Source organism: Balaenoptera borealis (assembly GCF_965194805.1).
Source record: "Balaenoptera borealis genome assembly, chromosome: 1".
NCBI lineage: Eukaryota > Metazoa > Chordata > Mammalia > Artiodactyla > Balaenopteridae > Balaenoptera > Balaenoptera borealis.
The window spans coordinates 75415674-75431266 of record NC_138860.1 but is presented as its reverse complement, the minus strand read 5'-3'; the positions used below and the strand labels follow the sequence as shown (position 1 = coordinate 75431266).

The 15593-nt window shown below is 40.1% G+C and overlaps 1 protein-coding gene across 4 annotated transcripts in view; it reads left to right on the top strand.

Moving 5' to 3' along the window:
* Nucleotides 1-2790: 2790 nt before the first annotated feature.
* The window catches only part of HSD17B7 (hydroxysteroid 17-beta dehydrogenase 7), a 38244-nt gene continuing 25441 nt past the window's right edge, over nt 2791-15593 (top strand). The window contains exons 1-5 of one of the 4 annotated variants that reach the window (XM_082341944.1): nt 2803-3027; nt 4903-5106; nt 8031-8123; nt 9207-9321; nt 14469-14663. In XM_082341944.1, the coding sequence (XP_082198070.1) occupies nt 2993-3027; nt 4903-5106; nt 8031-8123; nt 9207-9321; nt 14469-14663 (642 nt within the window). In that variant the 5' untranslated portion in view covers nt 2803-2992. Of the gene's footprint in view, nt 3028-3219; nt 3389-4902; nt 5107-8030; nt 8124-9206; nt 9322-14468; nt 14664-15593 lie in introns of those variants that run through there. The other 3 variants (XM_082341943.1, XM_082341945.1, XR_014231526.1) reach the window with 3 other exon arrangements.

The window sequence follows — 15593 nt, the reverse complement described above, 5'->3', positions numbered from 1 at the left end:
TTTGAAAAAGTAATGTATACACTTATCCTCTGGTCCTTGAGTCCTCCAGAACAATAGCTTCTTATGTATAAGCAACATATGACCTTTTACTATCTAATGAAATGGGTAAAATCCCACTCTCAAAGTAGTTTTGCACCAGGCTGGTTGTATAGTGATTTGAAGAAAAAAAGAGATGAAAGACATCTACAAGAAAAGTCACATGACCCCACTGGCAGCTGTTCTTTTGCCCCTGTTTGCAAACCAGAGGGAAGTTAGTTCTGGAGAGGATTATAAGGGCCCAGAACAGAGCTCTGTTATGGAGGCTAAAGATAACTTTACTCATCTTTATCTACCTAAGAGCTATTTCAGGCACGATAAAAGAAATCAGAGATCAGTTTCAGGGTTTAGGGTAAAGGCAGATTTATTATATGAAGTAGTGAATAGAGAGTCAAAGGTAAAGTGGTTACATTTACTATTCCAAACATGGGGCCAAGGACTGGGATAAATGGGATCACTGTGTACCATGTTTCCATCTGGTATTTCCAGGAAAATAGTCCATGAACAACACAAACTCAAGGTGACTAGTTTGAGATGATAAAAAAAAATTACATTTACTTACTTGTAAATAAAAATGCATTATGACTCTTATTGAGCAGTATCCTACATGTGATAAAATATTTTTAAAATACAAAATTAAATGTCTGTCATCAACAGAGTTCTATTCTCCTTGTCTCTCTGGCACCTCTAGCAGTTCAGCCTGTCTTTCAAAGGTTGCAGAACCTTGAAAGTAGCAACTTTATTTGAAAGAAGGAAGAGGAGACCGAGGTTTCCTCACTTGGCTTGGATGGACATCATGATGGAAGGAGACTGCTGGTCTTGCTCTGAAGTCTTCAGGCCTTAAGTCACAGTCAGTCCTACACTGGTTGTCATCCTAAGATTGTGAAGATGGTGCATCTTCACCTTATTTGTAGGAATGAGTTTTTCATAGGATAGCCACACAACCCTTGTGTCCCCTCTCTTATTCGTTTTACAAGTCATCTCTGAGCTCTAGGACACTCTAAAAGGAGACTTCGGGTCTAGATTCTAAAGTTTGGGGTGTACCGTCAGGCCTTATAAGATGGCCGCTCTCTTGCTCTCTGTACAGCCTTGCCCTACCTGGCCCTGCCTCACCCTTACCTTATGCACATGACTGCCTCCTTCTCCTAAGCTGAAAGCTTAATTAGTAACTACCTCTATGATCAGCCCAACCCCCAGCTAACTATTGTTCTAGCCCGAGGACCAGAATGACTCCAGTATGTTTGATCATCAACAAGAAAATCTGGCCCTTGCAATGGTTGCTAACCCAAAGAACAAGACCTTCCAGCAGTTTCCCTGGCAACCAAGGAGCTCTTTTGATGTCAAATCCCCTATTACTGATAACCTTCTCCTCCTCTGTGTAGCGAAGATTGCTGCTTTGTCCTGCCTGCTGTTGGCCATACACAGTGGGGTGTCACTCCAGGATCATTGCCTCTGACTTGTAAGGTTCCCTGTGCAATAAATCATTGATGTCTCTGTAGCTGACTTCCGGTTCTTTCTTTGGTCTAGCGACTGGGCAGTTGCAGGATTGCAAGACTGCAGGGTGCAGCCCAACATGGGGTTAATTTTACCTTAGGACTTTGAGAAAATATTATTAAATTGTGGCCTCTTAGAATAGTTGAAAGTGGGATTAAGGATAGGAGCTGAGTTTTACCCAAATAATAAAGAAGAATTGATAATTTAGGAATCGAACCTTTAATAATCACATTTATTCTTTCAGTCTAATTTTATTGGTATAAGATTTATCTCATACTAAACTGATACCAAATTAATCAAAACCTCTAGGGTATTCAAAAGCCAATATAAATGATCTCAGTCATATCTTTCAGAGATCATTGCTGTTCATAAATAACTAAAACTTTGAAAGAGGCTATGAAATAAAGTATGTTCCACAGAGTTTGATACACGATGCTCAGTATTCCTTAGTGGGGACCGGGACTGGTGATGGTCACATTGTTACCAGTTCACAATAATCCAGAAACCTAAAGTAAGCTTTTTATAGCAGTTCGGCAGAGTTCCCATCTGTTGAAGCTAATAAAAAAAATTGGGGCTTGTATGCCTTTTGCATTTTATTTCATTTTTCTAGTAACTTATTTTTATTGTATATTACAAAAGTACCCATCTGGGATGGCTTTGAAAAACAAAGCGGGTCTTTTACCACAAAGAGTTTGAAATACACTGAAATAGGAGGTTACAGTACACGACCCATTGCGTCCTATAGAGTTCTGAGATTCTCTGGTTCCATACCATATTCCAAGTTTTGAAAATTGGTACTTCATGCATGATTCTACGTAAAGTTCTTAATAAAACAAATGTTCATTTTCGCGAAGATGATGTTTTTAGAGGAGGAGGAGTTCTGGGACCAGAAGCTGGGCTGTTAAGTGGCACAGTGCCTGGATGGAAAACTAAGTAGATGATAGTCCCCAAACTTCAGTTCCTAGATTCAAACCTTTCCTCTAAAATAAGGAGCTCTGGTGCAAATATCCTGAGGTCTTCCCGCAGTAAAGCGCCAATCAGAGGCGCCAGGGTATCAACCCCGTGTATGCCACGGAGCCCGTAACCCAGCGCTCTGCTGGGAACACAGCCCAAGCAAGACAAACGCCTTGCGTCACCGGCGCGCGCAGGGTCTGGGGCGGGACACCTGCTCCGCCGAGGGGCGGGGAGAGCCCGGATTGGCTTGGGCCTTGTGCGACATGCGGCTCCGCCCCTCGGCCTATCTCACTCCATCCCCGCCCCGGCACCGCGAGCGGAAGGCGGGCTGCGATGAAGGAGGGGCCCAGCGCGAAGTAGATGACGCAAAAGGGAGGCGGGGCCCCGCCCGGCCCTGATTGAAGGGCTGGGGGCGCGGCCGGGGCGGGCATACGGGTCAAAGTATAGTACTTGTGAGAAGCCTTGCGCGGTACCTGCTTCAGGGTGCGTGGTGATAGGGTGCGTGACCATGCGGAAAGTGGTTTTGATCACCGGGGCGAGCAGGTGAGGGCTCCATCGCGATCCTGGCGGCGGCGGGGCGGGGGTCCGAGGGAGCAGGAAGTACCGGGCCAGGACGACCTGCCGCCGACCAACCCCGGGAGCTCCCGTCGCTGACCCTGCCTCGGTGGGGACTATGGCCGAGACCCTGGCCCGGTCTTCCTTGGGTCCCCCACTGCGCGAGGTACTGGACTTGGCCCAGTGAGGGGCTCAGTAACTGGTGCTTTGAATTAAACATGACAGCGGAAGGAAAACTAGAGCGCCACTAAGAGATGAGTGTCTCAGTGCCGATTCTGTCAGTATCCAGGGAAAGGGCGCTTCCCACGCAGACCTCGCCTCCTTCCCGTCTTTGACTGTCTCATCACTGGTAATTTAATCGTGACCAGGTCGCCATATTTTGTATTCCAGCTGTTTTTTCTGTGCTAGACTTCTGGCCCTAGGTAAATTTCAGCGTCCATGAGCGTTAGAACAGTGGGGGGAAAAATCCCATTCCATGTAACACAGTGCTAGACACCTAGTATATATACTCTTCAGAAACTCAGAGAAAAGCAACTTTTTCCTGTTAAGGCATGGAAGGAGTGCAAGTAACCATACTGCCAATGAGTAATTACTCCAGGTTGGGCATTTGGATTCAGCCTCTTCTAGAGTGTGTTTTACTTCTCATTTGCAATTAAGTGAACTGTGTGGAGGATGAAAGTAACCAAACCATTTTTCTAATTGTTGCATTTAGAGTTTTGCGGGGATTACGACTGAAGATATGTTAAATGTCATTTAAAATTAGTTCACTTTCAGTTATCTGGCCATGTCCATGTTAATTAAGCCAAACCTGGCAGGTGTCTGTAATGGGCAGAATTTTAGCGTGCCCTCACCTGAGTAACTTTAACAACTGGTTCGGTGCTTCCTATGTGGAAGTTGCTTAAATAAGTCAGACTTGATTTTGTGTGTTTATTTCTTTTACAAATATTGTGATATGTGCAATTGTATATTTATAGTAAAGGCCTATTCTCAAGTGGGGATGAATAAACATAACTATATTTGATGCTCAGGTTACTGATGGTACTAAGCTCTTTGCCTGGAATCAGCTTAAGTCTTGGAAGAAAACCCATTTACTCAGGTTTTCATTGTTATCAGCCAACCTGGTCTGAATGCTTTTGCCATTATATGGTTTCACAATGCTCTTTCTGAAGGAGGTCATTTATCTTTGACACTTGTACTCATCCCTGCTTCTCTCTCCTGGTACCCATCTTATATGTCCCATTCCTATCTTCTACTTAATCATGTTGAGTTCTTTCTCTTCCTGTTGGTTATTCAATCGTAGTAGTTGAGAGGGACTTGTATCTCCTGCCATGTTACTTATACCTTTCCTTGAAAGATTCATCCATTCCTTATCAGGAATTTCTGGTGCTCCTGATGGTGGCCATGATACCAACAGATAGTAGAGCCCTTGCCTTTAAGGAACTTAGACAGCAGAGTAAAACATGCACACCGGAAAACACTAATAAGATGTTCTTTTCCACATTTGCTGGTGATGTACTGAATCACTTTCATGAGTGTCATAATCAGTGTAAAATGAAAACCACTGGCAGGATAAACTGTGTCTTAAAAGAAATGCTAAAGGAGAACTCTGATTTGCAGTCGAGTTATTTGGGTCATCGAGCTTTTGCAGAATGAAAGAAACACAAATGGGACAGCGTCCTGAGCCAGTGACTATTAGAGTTGGAGAGTTCCCCCTTCTTTACATAATTTTTGAATTCTTTCTGTCTACCTGGGCTCCTGGTTGGGGCTCAAGTTGACAAAATCAGTCTTCTGAGCCAGGGAGAAATGCTTCTATTTGGCACCATCTCATTTAATGCATATTCCGTATCTGAATTGTCCTTTCAGTGGCGTTGGCCTAGCCCTCTGCAGGCGGTTGCTGGAGGAAGACCATGAGCTTCACCTGTGCTTGGCGTGCAGGAACATGAGCAAAGCGGAAGCCGTCCGCACTGCTCTGCTGGCCTCCCACCCCACCGCCGAGGTCTCCACCGTGCAGGTGGATGTCAGCAGCCTGCCGTCAGTGTTCCAGGCCTCCAAGGAGCTCAAGCAAAGGTATGCCTCTTGTGAATGGCTTTTCTCTCATGTGATTGTGCAACACAACAGCTAATAGAATAAGAGAGGATAGGAAAACCTAAAAAAGAAATAGGTGCAATATAAAAAGAAGTTACGCTGAGGAAATCTGTATAGAGTGACCCGTTATTGCCTTGCCTCAGTACCAAAATTTCATTCTCAGTCATAATCATGACCATTCCATGAAGATTAATTTATCAGTGTATTTTGACATGTGGTCAGTTGTGAAGCCTTATGTTAGTATAACTCCTTTGATGTTTGAATGCATTTTTTTGCATCTTTCCTTCACATAAGAACTTCATTAAGTGGTAGGGCAGGTACTGACAAGTGAAGAAACTTCCCCAGGCCACTAAAAATTTGTTCATACCTGGACAGTAATTGGCATGTAATAAACATTCGATAAATATTTAGTATATGAAGGGATAGTGTCCTTGGATGTATAAATTCCCAGAAAGTGTGTACAATAAATTGCATATGGGTGCACAATGCATTTTTCTGGAGAGAGAGGGCATGCTTTTTATTAAATTCTAAGAGGAATTTATGATCAAAAAGTCAAGAACCCTGCACTAGTCCATGCTGAGTCCTAGCAATATCTGGAATAATTAAATTTAATCAGTCATTTAATTTAATCAATAAATTATTAATTACATTTTTGTAATTGAGGCCCTCACAAAGCAAGAGCTGCTTTATTTCCTTGGACAATAAAATGAACTCCAGTATACATAAGGAAGGCCTTCTTGGTTAAAGCGTTGGCTGAAGAATAATAGTTTGCATTTTATATATGTTTATTGATAGCAATTTGCATTACCCTGTTCCACACGTACAAGTTACAAAGTGAAACTGGTTTACTTCGCCACAGTTTTCCCTGCAGCCTTAGCCCTTTGTAAATGAGGGTTTGCTCTCCTCTACTGCTGAGCTCCTAGAATTTTCTGTCACATTATCTTTCTGAAAACTGAGCTTTTCTAGGTTTCACATCTGCTTTTCCATAACTTGTCTCCAAGTCTGTGAAACTGTACAGTCAGTGTCCTTACTGATTTAAAAACCCTCAAGTCGGGAGAGCAGTTATGAGTTTCCAGTCGTGTTTGCAGCCTTTCTATCCCCAAACCTTCTCAGCCAGTTGGCTCGCTCATCCTGTTTTGTATAGACTTAGTTATTTCCTTATTTAGCACAATAGAACCTTCATCCTCAGTTAGTCGTAGCCCATTTCAGTACAGTTTTGAGATTTCAAGTTGCGACATTCATAGTACTGGCTATTCTCAACTGCCTTCAAAGGCTCAGGATAGGTTATCACAGTTTTAGTAATTTAGTATTTAGTAAGATATTTAGTAATTTGACCCAAACATAAGGGGGAAGGCTGTGGGGAAGAAGGCAGCACTAAGACGATGTGTTGTCCCAGCTGCCTGTCAGCATTTAAGTGCAGCGTTGATGTATTTATTTAATCCTCAAAACAGCTCTCTTTGAGGTGGGTGATATTATCCGAATTTAGGAAATGATGGTTGTAGTGATACTGACAAATTTGGGCATATGTGACAGTGTCCAGATAGATCTCTTGCTTATATGAAGGATGTCTTACACTTAATGGCCCAAATGGATATCTTCGACTATGGACCTAAATTTAGAGGCGAAGAGAGCTTGAGAAGGGCCCTTTCCAGTTGGCTGAAGCAGCACCATTCCTGATGCTGGTCTTTCCACCTGTGATACTCTGTTCTATTAGATATGTGCCGCTGAAAACTGATAAGGAATAGTGGTTCCGTTTTATCCAGAATAGAGCAATTGTATCAGTCATTTAAGCTTTCAAGGGTACTATGCCATTTTACTGCAGCCAGACCTGAATTTGGAAATTTGCCATTTCCACTTTTTGCTAAACATTCCCTCTCCATTCCCAGCGAGATTTGTTAGTATACTCAGATGAAAGTTTGCAAATTAGATAGCTGGACCCGTACTGTCTTTGTGACTCTTACATGGATAACCTGATGGTATCAGTATGAGCAATTTAAACAGTCAGTTTATAATTAGAGCCATGCGGCTGTTGATTACTTATAGGATGATCAGGAAATGTCGTGTGTGGTGTGTATTGGTAACCATGTATGATCCTGAGGTACCAGCATTAGTAGCTGTGGCCCGTGTTGTCCTGGGTTATACGGAGGACATGGAGACAGTGTGGTGCACAGAATTCTAGGCGACATTTTGAATATTCATGGTGTCTGTAAGTATTATGAGCACAGGCTCTACTTACCTTGAACCTAGTTCAAAAAGAATACACTTAGATCAAGGTTTATGTTGGTGAAAAAGGCTTCGCAAGTCAGCATTTCACACGTGTCCTGGAGGGAGCCTATCGGGAGTACCTTACCCCCATTCAGCTTCTATAATCTCACTGTATTCTTGTGAGCTTTCATCATTTTATGACACAGAGCACCTGGCCATGAACAAGGAGAGGTTTCCACATGGATCTAATGCTCTAGTGGATATCTTGGCATTCAGATTCCAGCACTGATGGATCAGATTATATAGATTTTACTTGTCAATGAGGGAAGATGTGAATAAAAAAAAAAAAAAAAAAAAAAAAACGCAAAAAACTTTCTAAGACCAGAAGGAGAGTGTGTTTAATAGAAAGTTGCTTCAGTGCCTTGTTGGGAGGACTAAGCTGGAAGGAGTATTGATCAGAGAAGATTTGACTTCAAAGCCCGTTATAGCTCTCCAAATTCTGTTTGAAGCCCCCATCAAAAAAAAAAGAATACTCAAATACTTACCATGGCTAAAGAAAAACTGTTGAGAAAGTAATACTGATGCTTTAGCTTGCTATGGCCATCTTTTTGGTTCAGAAAGTACTTCTGTCCTTCATAGGCCTTCTTTATTCTAGTTGCTCAAAGAGATAACTAACAATCTTTTCTTGGTTTTACTTGCAGGTTTCAGAGATTTGACTATGTATATCTAAATGCTGGGATCATGCCTAATCCACAGCTAAATATCAAAGCACTTTTCTGTGGCCTCTTTTCAAGGTAATTTCCATCTTCTAGGTGAACTGATTGGAAGGAAGGTGTTTATTACTTTGCCTAGTTTTGCCCTCAGTAGGATAACTTGAGGAGAGGAAGGGGTGTTGAGAAGAATGAAGACAGAAAGGGCGTGTTTCAGCCATGTCATGAAAGGAGGTTTCGTCTTTGTGAGGAATGTTGCAAGTCATGATTCTTATTGTGTTCTTGGTCCCCAGGACATTCTGAGTGGTTGGACGTTTTGGCAGGTCAATTTTGGTCTGCCTGACTGTGTCTGTTAGCAAGAACATTTCAGAACTAGGCAGAGTTGTCAGTGAGACTCTAATACCCAGGAAGGCAACTTTAGAAGCATTTCTCAGCTGTATGTCCGGTGCCCTGACCAGTAGGCTGGGGAAATGTACAGACCTAAATACCTTCCTGGGAGATTCTCAATATGCATTATTATAGTGGCTTCCAAAAATGTTTAACCACAACCTACAGTAAGAAATAAATCTTATTTTGTGACCCAGGGTACTTATTCATAAATAGATATTACTCTTACTGCATGCTATTTCCTATACTGCTACTTTTGTTTTACTTCTCTGCCATTAAACACACGCAGCCCTACACACAAAATTCCACGCTGGTCTTGACCTACGACATAGATCTCACAGCAAATCAATTAGTATATTCGATGCTTCAAGAATTCCTGATAATAAAACAGCCTGTTTAACTTTGTTCAGCAGTTAAACGTCAGTGTTCAGGGGCATAGCTTGGCATAGCTATTATTCCCCCAGGGCAGTTGACTTGTAACCTGATTTGGAAAGAGGTGACGAGAGTTTTTGCAGCAGGTTTTTGAGAGACTCAGGTTCCTATTGGTAGTATGAGCTATAACTATGTAAGTCCTTCTGTGAATTGGGGCAAGAAAGCATTTTTGCATTTGACTTAGTACTCATGATAACCCACTCTGAGAAATAGGTATTTTTGTTCCTGTTATTACAGAATCAAGGAAAATGTAGTTTTGGGGTGGGGGAAGGCAGGAGGGGGTGTCTGTTTAGTATCTTCAGTTAAAGAAGCTTTAAAAAGTCATGCAATTGTCTTCTGCTGTTTCAGAAAAGCGATTCATATATTCTCCACAGCTGAAGGAGTGCTGACCCAGAGTGAAAAGATTACTGCCGATGGCCTCCAGGAGGTGTTTGAAACCAATGTCTTTGGCCACTTTATCCTGGTAAAAAGGCTTTGGGCTTTATAAGCCAACATTTAGTGCTGTGATCCTAAACACTTGCACAGATAGATCACAGTGCTGTTTTGTTAAGCTCATTAGTTTATGGCTAGCATTAAATCTTTGAGTATTTAAATAAGGTGATCACTCTACTCTTTGAAGACATTGCTTAAAGCAGCCTACTGGTGTATTTTTTCTTTTGACATCAGCTTTAGAGATTGGAGAGAAAGTAAGGTATAAACACACAAGCACCTTCAGAAACAATGTACAGAACTGAGAAAGTGCACCAGTACTGTTCTAAATGGTCTTTGAAACTGGGCTTTGCATCAGATAGGATGGGGTGACAGGGAAGCCATTATTAAACAGTACTTCATGGTTCATCTTTTACTATCTTGATTTGTGATTTTTTTAAGCATCCAGTCTGGTGTGTTACAGTTTCAGGCAACTATAAAGTTAAGCAAGGGATGTGTAACTTGTCTAGGTTGTTCTGTGCTTTTGCCTCAGGTTTAATCTCACAGGACAGCTTTAATATCTAGATGAAGTAATGGCCAGATCTTTTGCCAGTTGCTTTTAATTCCTTGGTGCTAGAAGAACTCCTTCTAATGCTGGGTTTGCTTGCATAGAACTTGTATCTCTGACACTTTTATATTCATGATCACTTTTTTCACCTTAAACCTAATTTCCCTCAAAATTGGACCTCCTTGAGGACTAGCCTGTATACACATAATTTAAGATATACATAAACATTGGAATATTGTGAAACCACTAAAAGAAATAAGATAAATATTTTGCCCTTACATGGGATAGCCTCTAGTATTTCATAATTGAGAAGAAATAGCAGGTTGTAATATGTATAGTGTGATCTCATTTGTATAAACAAACAGAAAAATATATATCTTTACACATTGTATATACATGTATATACTATTTCTAGAATGATACAGATGAAATTGGGAACAGTGGATACCTTTGAACTGAGGTGCCAGAGCATCAGGGATGAGTGGGAGACTCATGTGTCATTCTAGATCCTTTACAATGACACATGAATCTTAAAAAAAAATACGTGGTATTACCTTTTCAATGACAAAAGTTAAAATATAGTTCAGGATGGGATTGAATTCTTACATGGTCATGTTTTATAACTCTACAGGGATTCATTATCTAATATTTCCTTTATCTTTTCATTATCCTCTCCTCTTTCTTTGCCCTCTTTTCGAATTACTAAATTAATTGGCAATGATAGAGGGTAAGTTAATTGTTACTGTTAATAGTCTGTTAATTTTTTGATGAATCTATTGTTTAAAAAATTAAGTTGTTAGGGAAATCTAGTATTGGGGTAATCCAGGTTGGGGGAATGGCAGAGGAGAGTTGTGGCCAAAGGCACAGTTATTATAGGTGTCCTTGTGACATGACTTATCCTTGTGTATCCTTATATAGGTAGGCCTGTCAGCAGGGGTTTGGGGATTGATTTATCAAATAAAATGATAGGAAGGTTTATGATGCCTTCCACTCTCTCCAAATTAGTTTTAGGAATCTTACAACTTTTTATGGATCACAAACTTGGATTCTATGTCCAGATGTAAATGCTTTATATAAATGGATCCATCCCCAGTTTGATTATAAATGACCAGACTTTTAGGGCTGTTAAAAGAGTAGAGAGAATTTCTGTAAAGTTCCAGGCACAGTGCAGTATTACAGTTGTGGAACCAGGTAACTGATTTAATCTCATGTTCATGAGTTCTCTTGATTGTGTTTGATGTAAATGTTCATTGCACATCTGGAAGCTTTCCTAGATTTTTCTTTAATAAAAGTTTTAGGATAATTTTAGATTTATAGAATTATTGCAAAGAGAGTTCCTGCATACACTATGCCCAGTTTCCTCTATTATTGACATCTTACATTAGTATGGTAGATTTGTCACAATTAGTGAACCAATATTGATACATTACTATTAATGAAAGTCCATACCTTATTCAGAACTCTTTAATTTTGTGTGATGTCCCTTTTCAGTTCTAGCACCCCTTCTAGGATACCACATTACATTTAATAGTCAAATCTCCTTAGGCTCTTCTTGGTTGTGATAGTTTCTCACACTTTCCTTGTTTTTGAAGACCTTGACAGTTTTGGGATTACTGCTCAGGTATTTGTGCATGGTCCCTTGATTGGGATTTGTCTGTTTTCCTCATGGTTAGATTTGAGAAAATGTGTTTTTAGGAAGAAGACCACAGAGATGGAGTGCCATTCTCATCACATCCAATCAATATGTTTTATCAGTATTGATGTTTTTTTTTTTAACATCTTTATTGGAGTATAATTGCTTTACGGTGTTGTGTTACTTTCTGCTGTATAACAAAGTGAATCAGCTATATGCATACGTATATCCCCATATCCCCTCCCTCTTGCGTCTCCCTCCCACCCCTCTAGGTGGTCGCAAAGCACCGAGCTGATCTCCCTGTGTTATGCAGCTGCTTCCCACTAGCTAGCTATTTTACATTTGGTAGTGTATATATGTCAGTGCTACTCTCTCACTTTGTCCCAGCTTCCCCTTCCCCTTCCCCGTGTCCTCAAGTCCATTCTCTACGTCTGCGTCTTTATTCCTGTCCTGCCCTTAGGTTCATCAGAACCTTTTTTTTTTTTTTTAAGATTCCATATATATGTGTTAGCAGACAGTATTTGTTTTTCTCTTTCTGACTTACTTCACTCTGTATGACAGACTCTAGGTATATTGATGTTCTTTTTGATCCCCTGACTTGAATCAGTGTTTGTCAGGTTTTTCCACTATTAAGTTACTTGTTTCTTTCTCCCTTTACATACTGTACTCTTTGGAAGAGAGTTACTATGTGTAGCCCACACTTAAGGGGTTGTGCTTGACCTCCTTAAGAGTAGAGTAGCTATATGACTTACTTGGAATTTTTATGCAAGGGAGATTTGTCTATTCTCCTCCACTTAAATCTTTATTCAATCACTTATTTATTGGCCTATTATTCCTCAGTAAAACTGAAAAAAATCATTTGTTATATCCATTCAGATTCATGGATATATATTTTCTCCTTTGTATTATAAATACTGCTTTATTTTCTTGCTCAAATTATTTTAGTTTGGGCCATTGAGAGCTCTTTCAGTTGGAACCTCTATATCTTTTTTTAAAATTTATTTATTTATTAAAAATTTTATTGAAGTACAGTTGATTTACAATGTTGTGTTAGTTTCAGGTGTACAGCAAAGTGATTCAGTTATACGTACATGTATGTGTGTGTATATATATATACACACACACACACATATCTTTTTTTTTCAGATTCTTTTCCCATATAGATTATTACAAAATATTGAGTATAGTTCCCTGTGCTATACTTGTTGGTTATCTATTTTTTATATGGTAGTGTGTATATGTTATTCCCAAATTCCTAATTTATCCCTCCCCCCGACCTTTCCTCTTTGGTAACCATAAGTTTGTTTTCTATGTCTGTGAGTCTGTTTCATAAATAAGTTCATTTGTATCATGTTTTTAGATTTCACATATAAGTGATGTCATATGATATTTGTCTTTCTCTGACTTACTTCACTTAGCATGTTGCTGCAAATGGTATTATTTCATTCTTTTTTATGGCTGAGTAATATTCCATTGTGGTGTGTGTGTGTGTGTGTGTGTGTGTGTGTGTATATATATATGTACTCCACATCTTCTTTATCCATTTATCTGTCAATGGACATTTAGATTGCTTCCATGTCTTGGGTATTGTAAATAGTACTTCAGTGAACATTGGGGGTGCATGTATCGTTTTGCAGTATGGTTTTCTCCAGATGCCCAAGAGTGGGATTGCAGGATCATATGGTAGCTCTATTTTTAGTAGAGCTCCTCCATACTGTTCTCCATAGTGTCTGTACCAGTTTACATTCCCATCAACAGTATAGGAGGGTTCCCTTTTCTCCACACCCTCCCCAGCATTTATTATTTGTAGTCTGGTATGAGGTGACACCTCATCGTAGTTTTGATTTGCATTTCTCTAATAATTAGCGATGTTGAGCATCTTTTCATGTGCCTCTTGGCCATCTGTATGTCTTCTTTGGAGAAATGTCTGTTTAGATCTTCTGCCCATTTTTTGACTGGGTTGTTTGTGTTTTTTGATATTGAGCTGTATGAGCTGTTTGTATATTTTGAAAATTAATCTCTTTTTGGTTGCATCATTTGCAAATATTTTTTCCATTCTGTAGGTTGTATTTTTGTTTTGTTTACAGTTTCCTTTGCTGTGCAAAAGCTTTTAAGTTTAATTAGGTCCCATTTGTTTATTTTTGTTTTCATTTTCATTACTCTAGGAGGTGGATCCAAAAAGATATTGCTGCAATTTATGTCAAAGAATGTTCTGCCTATGTTTTCCTCTAGGAGTTTTATACTATCTGGTCTTACATTTAGGTCTTTAATCCACTTTGAGTTTATTTTTGTGTATGGTGTTAGAGAATGTTCTAATTTCATTCTTTTACATGTAGCTGTCCAGTTTTCCCCTCACCACTTATTGAAGAGACTGTCTTTTCTCCATTGTATATTCTTGCCTCCTTTGTCATAGATTAATTGACCATAGCTGCATGGGTTTATTTCTAGGCTTTCTGTCCTGTGGAACCTCTATATCTTTGACATACCCTCATCATTATGGCTTTCTGGTTTTGTTTTGAGCACATCCTTTCTGGCACCACATGGTGTTTAAGACTCATCTTATGTATTTCCTATCCCAGTCTTAGAATCAGCCATTTTCCTAAGGAGATCTGTTTCCTTTTATTGGAGAATGGTATTAGAAACCAAGGTCTGGGTGCTTATTGCTGTTGAGATAGCATTTGCTTCTAGGCTCTCTCAGCTAACAGAGCAAGGATGTATCTATGTGCATACTAACCCATGTATGTATAAATATCTGTAAATATTTTGTATGTAACCATCTGAATCTTTATTAAGCTAATCACGAGTTCACACTGATGTCTCTGACTCTAATCCCTTACCACATAGATCAGTCTAGTCTCCTTCTCTTGCGTACCTGTGTCCCACTCTACCAATGACATACCTGTTCAATTCTAGTGTACATTTGTATCGGTTTCAAAATTGTTATCTAGTACTCCCCCAGTATATTTTGATACATTTTTTGTTTCTTTTATTCCTCATTCAGATTCGGGAACTGGAATCTCTCCTGTGTCATAGTGACAGTCCGTCTCAGCTCATCTGGACATCATCTCGTAATGCAGTGAAATCTAATTTCAGCCTTGAGGACATCCAGCACAGCAAAGGCCAGGAGCCCTACAGCTCTTCCAAATATGCTATTGACCTTCTGAGTGTGGCTTTGAACAGGAACTTCAACCAGCGGGTGAGGCCTGTCTCAGTGCTATGGAAATGGCAGGGCAGTGATTTCTGAACTACCATTGATTTCCTAGTAAGATGGCTGGCTTTCTATTAACTATTGTAGTTTAGAAGGTGAAATATTGTTTCTTGAGCAGGATTGCTATGAGGAGAAGATAAGACATGATGAAGACTGACAGTTGGTGTATAGGAAAGTTTTAGGGCCGAGATAATTAGCTCCTGACCTTTTAGATATATGGGGGTTCACTCACCATTCCATAGCTCTTCAAGAGCTATATTTTATATAACAGAATGATACTACTAACAATGTCAATAGTTACTGTTAAGCATTTGCTATGTTTTAGGTGCTGTCCTTTTTATCTATGTATGTCATTTAATACCTTTCCCATCATAGTGAGGTAGGTCTGAGTATTCCCATTTTCATATGAGGACACGAAAGTTTGGAGCCCCTTAAGTCATTTACCCAGAAGTCACGCAGCTAGTAAAGGGTAGAGCTCAGAGTTGAGCCCACGGCTAACTTCATAGCTTGGATTCTTCCCACTAAGCCATGCTGCCACCAGTGTTTATTATATCTGATGTTATAGGACAGTTGGTACTTAGAAAGCCTTCTGGAGAGTAGTGACCTTTGGTGAGGCTGCAGAGCTCTGTCTCTGTGAGGACCTGGGTTTTGAGAGCAGCTGTTGTCAGTCATGCTGGCTCCTTGTGGCCCCTGTGGTCTGGGAACTTAGTGCTTCTTTGTGTGTCTCTCTTGCCCAGGTCCAAAATCTTAACTGGAAATCTCCAGTCTTTCCCATGGGCATTTTCCTTTGTTTGCTTTGACTGTGTATTTTGAGTGTGGCACTGGGGAGAAATTTAATTCCCCTAATATTTACAAAAGACTGACCATTTTTAGGGTACTGGCTCAGGCTTAGAATCGAGGAGGAAGGAAAAATAAAAA